The sequence below is a fragment of the Pelophylax lessonae genome (genome assembly GCF_965119305.1).
Source record: "Pelophylax lessonae genome assembly, chromosome: 6".
Classification (NCBI taxonomy): Eukaryota; Metazoa; Chordata; class Amphibia; order Anura; family Ranidae; genus Pelophylax; species Pelophylax lessonae.
This window is the reverse complement of record NC_138773.1, coordinates 88,614,990-88,627,407: the sequence shown is the minus strand read 5'-3', so window position 1 is coordinate 88,627,407 and position 12,418 is coordinate 88,614,990. Positions and strand designations below refer to the sequence as shown.

The 12,418-nt window shown below is 42.5% G+C and overlaps 1 protein-coding gene across 1 annotated transcript in view; it reads right to left on the bottom strand.

Moving 5' to 3' along the window:
* INTS1 (integrator complex subunit 1) overlaps nucleotides 1-12,418 on the bottom strand; it is a 385,650-nt gene that overhangs the window by 346,872 nt on the left and 26,360 nt on the right. Inside the window, exons 3-5 of the mRNA XM_082260644.1 lie at nucleotides 11,911-12,201; nucleotides 9,945-10,141; nucleotides 1,368-1,505 (exon numbers count right to left, since the gene is read on the bottom strand). Of these exons, the coding sequence (XP_082116770.1) occupies nucleotides 1,368-1,505; nucleotides 9,945-10,141; nucleotides 11,911-12,201 (626 nt within the window). The remainder of the gene's footprint in view (nucleotides 1-1,367; nucleotides 1,506-9,944; nucleotides 10,142-11,910; nucleotides 12,202-12,418) is intronic.

Sequence of the window (12,418 nt, the reverse complement as noted above, 5' to 3'; positions counted from 1 at the left end):
ACACTCTGGGTGAGTGGGGTGAGTGGAAAGACCTAACAGCAGTGCCGAAAACTGGAATTGTCTGCCCTCCACCGCAAATTGGAAGAAACTATAGCGAGACTGGAAACTTGTTGGGTCTCTGCATAGCTAGAATGGGACAAATGTCGCCAATCAGCTTCGGATTTTGAAGTAAAAACTGAAACTTTTCATTTTACTTGACCGGAGCAATCACTTCTTGTGATGGCAAGTGATCCAGAGTTTGAAAGAGACTGTTATCCCTTGTGGATTCAAAGAAAATTTTGAAAGCATAAAACATGAATGGGGAAGGCTCTGAAATACAAACCCTGAGCCACTTTACCATGGACCAACCGCAATCTTCTGTCAAACTTCTTTAGATGCGAGAAAATAATGCTTTTGGAAGAAGAAAGGGTGAAAGGTTTTTGAACCACAGGCTTTGACTATTTCCTAAGGAGAAACAGGGTACGCTTAGCCACAGATACCTTTTGGATGTAATCATCCAAGGCAGCCTAAACAAATGCTCCCTTTGAATAGGTATTCGTTCAACCTGCTTCTTACAAGGCCGCACCAATGACCAACACTTTAGCCATACGATTCTATGCCTCTGTACAGATAAGACACCCAGATGAGAAAGTTGTTGTATGGAGTCTTTTATGACATCACACTAAGAAATTAAGGGTACAGGGAAATTCCTTCAGGTATAGGTTTGAATCTGTATCCCTGTGGTCTCTATCTCTCATCATCCTTGTTTTTTTTTTTTCTAATTTCTAGTTTGTAACCCTGAGCCACTACACTGTGGACCCAATCTTCTGCAATCTTCCTTATCCAAATGTAAAGTCAGCAACCATTTCCCCATCTGAGCGAGTAGGCTATTCAGGAAGGCCAGGTCTTTGGAATCCTGTTCCGGAAAGCAAAATTGAGAAAAGCAAAAAACAGCTAACAAAGTAATTGCACAGAGACTGCACAGACATAACCATCACCTAAGACACTAGGATGAAACTGAGGCTGTGCTGAGCTGACAGGGGTTTTTGACTTGATGGGGATTCCTGTTTGTTTTTTACAGTGTCCATTCAACAGAAAGTTGCAAGATAACCCTATCATAATGGATATGAAGGCATCTTGTGATATTCTAAAGAGAAAGCCTTATTCTACTATCTAAAGGCAAAGCTGATATGCGAGAAGGCTCCAGTTCCCTTCACTGTAACAGTTAAAAGAGAAAATAGGCTGGACAGGTTTAAAAAATGACCCAACCGAAAAAAGATTTTACATGGAGAAAAGGGTTTCCTTTAACTAAAACCTAATAATATGTAAGAAAACAAAAATATAAAACATCTATTTCAGAGCTATCTTTCATTTTGCATCTTTCCAACCTTTACAAATATTTCCGGCCAGTTTTCATCTTCTTCATAGGCTGCCATTAGTAGATTGCAGGCCAGAACGGACACCAAGCTGTTGCCTTTGGCTTTGAAATTTATTGTTGCATCTCTTCGTAGCAAGCTGCACAACGCCTGAAACAGAAGCATACATCAAGACTAACAATCAAGAAGCTGATCATACAAAAGAACATTAGAGATAACCAACTGAGCTCCAGGGCAAACAGAGTAAAAATTAAAAATCAGTTTTGTATCAATGATAAACAGATCACTTAAAGTGGTTGTAAAGTCAGTAGGTTACTACATTAAAAGGAGATGCACAGCCAAAGCTTGTTTGGTTGTACATTTCCTATGGATCACAGGAGTGCAGTTCGTTTTGCAATCCTGTGACCCGTTTTCAGCAGAGAGTGAGCTGAAGTCCGCTCTCTGCTGACATCATAGAATTCAGTCCAGGCACCGCGTCATCATGACAATGGAAGTTGGGATCCGCCAGGTGCCTGGACCTACACCCGGCTCAGCCTCCCAGCGAGCCGCTGAGAGCCTGTGGCTGCAGCTCCGCCCTCCTCCAAGCCCAGCGCTTCAGTGGGCAAGGAGGGGGCAGTGCAGAGAGCTATTGACTGGCAGTCAGCAGTTCTCAGCTCATGGAGCTGTCAGAACCGAGCGATCGGTGGTGTTCGATCACTCGGTTCTCAGTGTAGAGGCGCCGGGGGGACAGATGCAGCATGGGATCAATGCTGCAACCATCTAGGTAAGTATGAATGTGGATAAAAGAGAAGCCCATACTTCTCCTTTAAAGATAAAAAACCTTCTGTGTGCAGCAACCACCCTAATACTTTCCTGAGCCCATCCTGATCCAGCGATGTTGCAGGAGCATCTCGGCTGCCCGAGACTCTCCTTCCTCATAAGCTGAGACCGCAGCGTGGAGTCACTGGCTCCTGCTGCTGTCAAATAAATTCAGTGAGCTAATGAGAAAGAGGGGCCAGGGCCAGGCCACAGCTCCATGTCTAAATGGACACAGGGAGCTGTAGCTCAGCTCAGGTGCCCCCATCGGGCAGCTGAGAAGCTCCTGTAACATCGCTGGATTAAGATGGGCTCAGGTAAGTATCAGGATGGCGGCTGCAGTTGCTGCTGTTCTGGGGGCACTTTGCAGGAGGGAGGGGCCAGGAGCGCCGAAGAGGAACATCTGGGCTGCTCTGTGCAAAACCACTGATATGACAGCATCCCAATTGGGTGATCCTGTAGAAGGTAGGTCTAGCGCTGGAAAGTCAACTTGACCACTCTGAGCTCAAAGATGCTGATTTGGGGGGGGGTGTTTGGTTTAATCTCCTGAACACGTTCCCTTAAAGCACGGTTCTCCAAAACTACGGCCTTCCAGCTGCTGTGGAACTACACATCCCATGAGGCATTGTAAAACTGACATTCCCAGACATGACTAGGCATTATGGGAATTGTAGTTCCTGAACAACTGGATGGTCATAATTTGGAAACCCCCTGCCCTAAAGTTTCATTAAACCCAAATCATCACAAACTGTCAATACATGCTATATTACATTGTGTTCATACTCCCTCATGCACTAGAGCAGCACTCAAAATTTCCACTCGCCCGCTCGCATTTTGCAAGTGGAATTTAATAGAGGACGAGTTCCAGTGTTCCAGCTAGGCTCAGATGGTGGTGGATCCGCTCGGCTCAGCTCGGGCTGGGGGCGGGTCTACTCGGCTTTAGACAAGCAGCCTCCCCAGTCATCTCTATGGAGGGCTCTGTGAGTCGCGCTGCACACTGGGAAGTGTAGTTTCCAGCACAGCCCAGCGGATTTCCTCCTCACCTACATGCTGGACTTGAGGCGGCAGAGAGGATGCGCATCCCAGGGCAGTGAGGAGGAGGAGGAAGAGTCGGCAGCGAGAACACAAACTTCGGGTAACAGCCTACTGGGCAGAAGTGAGAACGGAAACGTTGGGGAAACCATCAGAGAGAGAGAGCGAGAGACACAAGTCCGAGTGTGTAACTTTGCACAGGCAGGCAATGTACAGGGATGATGGGTGCAGGCTGTTAACTTGCTGACTCACACTCCTACCTACCTTATTCAAATAAGAAGTGTAGCACAGTGCAGCCACCCATAGCAGCCTATCAGAACTCAGCTCACTGAGACCACACCAATCTAAGGCAGGCTCTGTTTGGTTACTAGAAATACTGCACTGAGGTTCTTGTCTCTGTAGTGTGAGGATGTACAGACAGTTGGGTTTAGTCTCTCAGTGCAGTAGCCATACCAACTGTACTGGCTTCGAATGGTTGCTATCAGGCCCCATTTACACCTAGCATTTTATGCACAATAGGGCTGCAACTAACGATTCATTTGTCTGTCGACTAATCTATCGATTATTTTTACGATTAGTCGACTAATCTAACGATTATTTTTATTTTATTTTTTTTGCTTAATTGAGTGTTTTTTTGATTGGCTAATTAAACCTGTAATTAATACAGACCCCTCAGTAAGCCCCCTCTCACTACAGACCCCTCAGTAAGGCCCCTCCCAGTACAGACCCCACAGTAAGCCTCCCCACCTAGTACAGACCACTTAGTAAGCCCCCCCCTCCCAGTGCAGACCCCTCAGTAAGCCCTACAGACCATTACAAGCCTCCACAGTACAGTACAAGCCGCCATCTTGGTTTCAAACTTCAACCACAACTTTATTAATACGAACAAAAGCAAACCTGAAAGAAAAATGTAAACTTTTTTTTCACTTGGTTTTTAAAAACAAATGAGGCTGATCATTTTGTAGCAGGGAATGGAAAATGTGAATACCAGAAAGTGGAAACAACCATTGCTATGCGGAACTCAATTGTGGGGGTTTGAGTTTCTGGCCGGAAGGGTTTGGAAGGGACACATCTGGTGTAGCGCCGCACATGTGACATCTCTGAGTACCTGGGTGATCGGGGAGGACGGCGAAGGTGTTGCGGCAGAAGCTGTGGCGGAGTACGGGGGTGCTGGAGACGGTCAGCGCTCACCCTGAACAGCTCCTCAGGTATTAATGGTCCTCTTGTCTCCGACATCGGTGTGGACGGAGCCCGGGGGTGGGGATTTCACCTGGCCGGCAATGCTTAAAGCGGCGCTGCGGCCGGCCAGGGGGCGTGTGACGTCACGTGTTGACGCGTCAACGCCTTTCATACACATCGACGATTTTTCGTAGTCGGCGTAGTCGACGCGTCGTTGCAGCCCTACTGCACAACATGCATAGGGCAGCCCATTCATTTAAATGGGGATACCCAACATAAGGCAAAGTAGCTCATTGAGCTTTTTCTGCATTCAGTTTTTTTTTTTTTTTTTTTTTTTTTTTTACACCACTTATTTTACAGTGCTTTTACATTTTTGCACGCAGAAAAACACGTCTGCTTGTGGTGTTTGGGATGCCATTAACAACGAATGGCACAGCAAACGTGATGTGGTTTTAGCATGTTTTATAAATGCACACATACGCAATTTTGCATGCGTTTACAAAACACATTTAAACACAAGTATGAGTGGAGCTTTAAGGATGGGGGGTCAGTGAGAACCCAGAAAGATGGTGTCACTCCCGCCCAGTAACTTAGCGTAGCGCACCTCTCAACCCTACAGTCTGTACGTAGTGCACCTCTCAATCCTGCACTCTGTAGTGTTTGTTTACTTAACAAGGCAGTAATGATGTTTACAGTGCCTGTAGTAGCCAATGATATTTTATCCTTATTTTATTTATCACAGTCAGATCAATAAAATATGCTTTATGTTAATATTTTTAAAGTTGTTGTTGATAAATATTTTTGTAACTTCATTCTGCATACAACATTTAACAGTGTCATTTAATGAGATAATTCAGGAGGGCGTGTTTAGGGGGTGGAATTATAGGCAAGGCAGGGTAGGGTGGGGCAACTGGTGGCGAGTAACTCTTAAGGCCTGGCTAGTAGCTCAGGACTTGAAATTTTGAGCCCTGCACTAGAACATTTGTTTTCTGTAGACTGCAAAAATTCTGATTGATACTGCTTTTCACTGTCCCTTACCCTTTTTTATGTGTCCCAGCTGCAGCCTGAGATTGTGTAGACAAGCTGCTGACATCTACTGAGCATGCTCCAATTTCAGTTAACTACTAACCTGTTCATATGCTCCTTTTTCTTGTCTGCGCAGCCCATGTAACTATAGCGTCACAAATATGGGCACAAACACAGTGGTCATTCCCCCCCCACCTCCTCCTCCATGACCTCATATTTCCTAACACTATGGGGGCAGTCTAAAAGATGGTGAATGATGGAGGCTTCACCATTCCATTAGTCCCAGAACATACACGCAATAGACACAGGCTGGATGGGGCATGACACAGCTTGTGATTGGCAGATCCTCCTCCAGATCTCTTTACAGAGTAAACAAAGTGAAAGCTATTGTCCGTCAACTTAAACTCCACCTACATGTAATTGCAAATAAATATTAAACATTTGCTTTGAATTATAGATTTGTATGAAGCTTTAAAACACTTTGCTGAAATGTATTTTAATTCTCTATTCTGAAAGCCTTTATGTCATGGGACTGACAAAGTACCAATCAACACAGTTTTATAACCAGCTGAGTACTAGAGCATTTTCCCTCCCTGTGGACAGGAAAGATCTAGGTACTATGTGACCTCTAAAAAGCAGTGACAACCCAAACCCAAATAAAGGGGACAACCCAAAATTTGTGATTTTCTTTTACGTTTCACTTTTAATGATAATGGTAAACAGGACAAATAGAGAGGGTAAATCTCTCCAACGGGGACGCAGACAGCAATAAAAAACTAGCAAGCGTTCTAATCCTCCTCCACTCCATTCAAAACTTAACAAAATAGTTTTGCTTTTAGTTATAATTTAAATACAATGGCATGATCTTACACATAAATAAAAGGGATAATGGCAATTAAGCATTGTTATGTTTAGTATCACATTAACTGTCAAAGATTGGAATACTCCTCCCCAGGCAGAAAGACTTGAGTCTGTTGTAAGAACTTTCCAATTATAAGAAAGAAGAGATTTTTCCAATGTTAGAGCTAAAGTGGCGATCCAACAGGACACAGAAGTTCTTACTTTGATGAATATGAACATGGGCAAGTCCAAGAAATAAAGCTTGGTTTTATTCCATGCTTACAGAATGTTTTGTTGGAAAGTTTGAGTGGAATTGGAAGAAAGGTACTGCCTTGAAGGAGGCAGCGATCATAAGACCCAGAACCCTCATAGTGAATGTCACTGTGGGGATTTCCCTTGGATCCCAGTTGTTGGACACGAGGTCTTAGAAAAAAAAAAAAAAAACTTTTTCTGGAAGAAAGGCTTTTGATTGGGATTTATCTAGATCAGACCAAAGAATTTTAGGCTCAGGAAAGGCTAAACAAGTTTGTTGAAACTGATCACCCAGCCAAAGACCTGGAACTGTCGACATTTGTTGAGAGATATATCGTTCCGAAAATGGTCTTCTAGATAACCTGTCACTTGGATGCCCTGGGTTGTCAGAAGGGCGAAACAAAGAGGCCAAGATCTTTGTGAACACCCTGGGACCAGAGGATAGACCAAAGGGGACTGTGACAAAATAGAAGTGGTCATCTGTCATAGCAAAGTGAAGAAATCGCTTAAGTGGGTCAATGGGAATATGTGGATCGGCATCCACAATGTCAATGTATGTGTTCATCTCCTCTCAGAGAGGCAATTACTGACCTTGTAGATTTCACACAAAAGTATGGAATGTGAAGGCATTTGTTGCAGGATTTTAAGTCCAGGATAGGACAAATACCCCCTATGTTGGCCTTTGGTACCATGAACAGTTTTGTGTAGAATCCTTTGAACCTATCCTGAGGTTGCATTGGTACAACTCACTGGAACAAGAGGTGGATCAAGGCACTGTGCAAATCCAACTGTCCTCGGGCAGCTTTTGGTTGATTTGAAAGAAAAAAGTGGTCAGGAATTACAGTTTGGAACTCTATCTATACACTTTTAAAACCACAGATTGAACCCCCAAGGTCTGGGGCGTCTGTGATCCAAAGACATGCAAACTGTAACAGAAGTCCCCCACTCTTAGAAGCGAGGGTGCCCCATCAGAGGAAGAGGGTTTTTGGGAAGGCTTTGTGCGCAAAACACTGCGCCCACTGAAGGGCTGAACATAAGTTTTGAAGCTGAAGCCTGGCTAGAGCATGTTGGTGTTCCTTACGGACAGCTACAATCATCATTGGCATCTATTAATACTGAAACACAAATATTACACCAGTACACCAGGTTCATAGACACCACCCAACTAAAAATCAAAGTGGCATTAAAGGTTCGGCTTTTCATAAAAATATATTAAGGAAAAAAAAAAAAAAACATGTTCTACTTACCTGCTCTGTGCAATGGTTTTTGCACCAAGCAGCCCCAATCCTCTTCTTCTGAGGTCCCCCGCTGGCGCTCCTGGCTCCTCCCCTGGACCCACCTGCTATGGGGGCACTGGTGCATGCTTGCTCCTAAGCCCCGCTCTATGTGTCCATAAGACACAGAGAGCCGCGGCTCAGCCCCGCTCCACCCCCACTCAATCCTCATTTGCTCACTGGTTGTGACTGACAGCAGTGGGTGCCAATGGCTCCTGTTGCTGTCTCAGCCAATGAGGAGAGGGAGTCCCAGGACAGCCAAGGCTCTCATGCACATTTATTTGAGCATTCTGGCTATATGAAATATCTGCCCATCAGACATCACATCAATCGACCTTATGGATGACAACACACATCCCTGTCATCGTCTGTGAGATCTGTATGATGTGACGTATGCTTATATCATTACTGTATTAAGTACTTTGTATATCCATATACCAATATTTTTTTGTTGGTGGTTCAATGTATCAACGTCTCTATTGAGGCGAAATATCTATGTTATGTTTTTTTTAATAATTTATCAATAAAGATTGTTATTTTTATTCAGTGCCATTAAAGTCCATGCTTTTTCCAATAACAAAATTTTCAAGAGGGAGCTCAGGTGAGTATAGGGGGGCTGTCGGGGGGAGCAGCACACAGGAGGTTTTTTTCATGCATGAAGGTAAAAAACCTTCAGCCTTTACAACCACTTCAAGTCATGTATCCTTCATAAGGTCTTGAAGAAAGACAAAAAAAAAGTAGGAAGACTCAAGCTATAGTGGGTAGTGGGTAACAATGAGTGAATTGGTACAGCAATGTTCAACAGCTGATATAATTATTCCCCATTGCAGACCTGGTAGCTCACAAAAAAATTAAACATTGCTCAGCCCTGTGCAGGTCAGTACAGTAAGAAACCACAGAGGTCTGACCTGAAATCTGTGTTTAAATAGAGGGGTATATGGGATTTCTTTTAGGTGGGAGTGTATGCGCTCCTTAATGGATATGATCTGAAAGGCAAATGTGGGCAAACCTACATTTTTTCTTCCTTATACAGTGAACAAAATAAATAAAAATAAATAATAAAAAAAATATGCAATGGTTATGAAAATCCACCAGAATAAAAATATTTATCTCAAAAACAATTTGTCAAAGTATCATAGCACTGGAAACTGAAAAATGTGTAATGGTATTGAAGAGAGATTATTACATACACACACACACACACTAGTACTCACGCAGTTTTAACATAACAATCACAGATAACTTTACACCAAGTTGATCTCTTCTACAGTATATCGATTAAAAACCTTTTCTTTTTTTCCTTTGGAAACATGACTGGATTAAATGGGGTTTTTTTTGCCTGTAGTACAGGTTTAGGTTACATAGTAGTTGAGGTTGAATAAAGACAATAGTCCATCCAGTTCAACCTGTGTAGGTGCGTGTGGCCATAATCATCTCTCATACCCCTTAATGTTCTGATAACTGAGATGTACGTCAGAGTCTTTTGAAAGCCACCATACTACCCGCAGAATCCACCTCTTGTGGTAGAGAATTCCACAATCCTGTAGCCCCAACAGTAAAGAACCCCATGCGTTGCATGAGGTTAAAACGCTTCTCCTCCAATCGCATTGTATGCCCTCGACTCCTCATGCAATCCTTTCGACTGAATAGCTTTTTTTTTCTTTTTTCTCTCTTGACACCGATCAGAACAAGGTTTAGGTAACATAACACTAGCTAGCACAAAAACCATCTTTAAGAGCCTATTCACATTACAATGCACATAAAAATGCACCTGCAATCAAATGCACTTTCGCACCTTTTTACGCGTTTCTATGCATTTATATACACGTTATTCTACAAAGTCCTTTTTTTTTTTTCAAAGGCATGTTTCCTCTGACCTAACTGCAGTGGGGAAGAGGTGCATTGCATTTTTGAGGGTTTACATGCATTTCTGTGTGTTGCGGCGCAATATTATTCAAACATGTTGCATAAAATAGCACAGCTCTGAAAAGCAGAGAAACACAGCACTCTGGTGTGAACACGACACAATAGTTTTCTATGATAGAAAACTATTGTTCTATGTGTCACTGCAGTTACCTGCATTTATACATGAGGAAAAGCACAGGAAACTGCACATAGTGTGAATTAGCCTTAATATGCAAATATGCGACATAACATCATCCATATGCAGATACATAAAGACAAGCCTCACCTCTATGACGCCCTCTGTTGCAAATATATTGGGCTTCATTTTTGCCAGGTACATTAAACTTAAGTACAATGTAGGATCCGGTTTTGCTCTGTTCATTTTGAGTTGCTTCACTGCTCCACAAAGTACTCCTTCGATACGGTCATCATTGCCATCTTGCTCAGAAGCCTCAATATCATCTAGCAGAGATGCTGGAGGAACTAAAATAAGGGGAATAAAGGGTCATCAGGACTCTTCTACCCCATTTTCACCTTAGAATTGCAGTCACAAACAAATTACATATGTTAATGTGTTGAGGTTCCACTTAATTTCAACTGGATCCCACACAGTAAAGCAATGCTCCTGACACCCAAAAAAAACGACCATGCAGTGTGCTGAATAACAAAATAAAAATTGTGTAGGATTCAGTCTATTGAGGTGCATTGGCAGCCCTTTCAAATAAACGTGCCGCCTTAGCGCACTGAACATTAAGGTGTGACATAACACAAGTTAGACACACCGGATAGGGTCAATTAGGTTTGAATGGGTCCTAAGGGGTACAAACCATGCAAAATAAACAAAACCACTCAGATAGCCTGAATCACACACAATGACGGAGTGTTTTTTAATTTTCTATGTTATTACTGAGTGATATAGCATTGTTATATATACCAATGATGAATCTTACATATTCTGTCTCTACAGTATAAACATGCAGCATACATGTTCATATCTGCCAATGTTTCAAGTGGATGTGGTGGGAACAAAGCAGGGATGTGAAGAATTTCTTTTTCATCAAGCATGTGAATGATAAAGGACTGATTTACCCTTACATTGCCCTTTTAAAAACTGTCACAGTGACATAAAAGTCACTTACAGATCTTAAAATCAGAATAAAAAATGATTTTTTAACTTGCCCATAAAAACAGTTTCTTGGAGTACAGTAGAGGGCAGGGGCATATTCTTAGACAACTGGGTTATATGTTGCTACTTTTGAGTGACTGAACACTGGCAAACAGAACTGTAAGGACCCCACCCACTGACAGTTATCCTAAGTTTTTTAGCAATCAAAAAGAAAAACCAGGTAGACAGGGAGTGCCCTGTGTCCTGTACTGAGACTGATTTTACAGGGAAGACAAAAACCCAGTATTAAAGGGACAGTCGAATGGCTCTGAGCTCCAAAATATTTATTAGAAGTTTGGATTCCTCCACCAACCAGGTTCCCTGAACTGTTAACATTTCAAAGTCTCCTCTCTCTCCTGACAGACTTGACATTCATCATGAGGATCAACCAAGTCATTTTGAGAAACACCTTCCCCTACTCTAACACTGGAATGGAAATCCACCGCAATAAGGAAAGGTGGAGACATAAGGTAAATTTTTGTTTAATGCCCTTTGCTTTCTTTCCTTCACTTCTTCTTCATGGTTATGAGCAGTGCATGTGAAGTATATTGCATTCTTGTACATTGCTCTCTGAAAAAAAACTACAAATCTCATGAACTATTAAACCTGCCCAATGTAATGAGCATGCATCCCCAGAGATGCCTGGATGGCAGAAAGCGTCTCATACAGAAATGTGCAGACAGCAAGACAGAGCCCCTTGGTTGCTCTTTTCCTGACCCAGCTGTAACTCAGAAGTCTGTAGGGGTTGCTCTTTGGCAGACCTGTCACAAAACTAGGCAAAGTAACGAATTAAAATAGAATTAGAAAAAAATGAAAGAATTAAAAAAAAAAAAAAAAAGGGTATACATTTAAGCTATAGTGGTAAAAATGTCTTTGAAGATTCATAAACTACTAGTAATACTGCAGGTCATGACATTGTGAAAAGAAAAATAAACTGCTTAAGACAACTTCAGAGCCAGCAATGAAAACAGCAAAATATACTTATAAACAGTGTGTGTGCAATCTAAGAAACTACTTGTTGACCTGCACTGCATATTCAATCCAATGCAAATACAGAACATGTCCTAGAGTAAACAGGCATTGGCACCTTCAATTGGGACAACAGATGGCTCTTTGATAGATGGAGAGATCGCTCTCTTCTCGGCTACAGCTGCCTCAGCCAATCGCCCTAAGGCACTCAAAGGGGTAGTGGATGAAAGTTTGGGCCGTTTACTCAGCCCAGGCAGTCCTGAAGTGCTGGCTAATGCAGCTGAGGCCTCTCGCTTCCGTTCAGAGGTCAGGCCAGAAGCAGCTGGCTTAAGAAGATTGGAGGGAGCTTTGGAGTCACTGGTTTGTCCCTTGGAGCCCAGAGCGATAAAATCTCCTGGAGGCGGATGACCTGTATGTGGAAAAGAAAGAATAAATATACATACAAATCACAAGCTAAAGAAAATATATAGCAAAAATAAGATGTAACTGACCTGTCAACTAATCATGCATAGAAATGGATGATGATGATGATGATCAGATTATTTAAAGGAGAATTTTAAAATTAAAAGTTAAATTAGGGTGTTTTTTTTTTTTTTTTTTAACCTGTATTTTACCTGTATGTAACT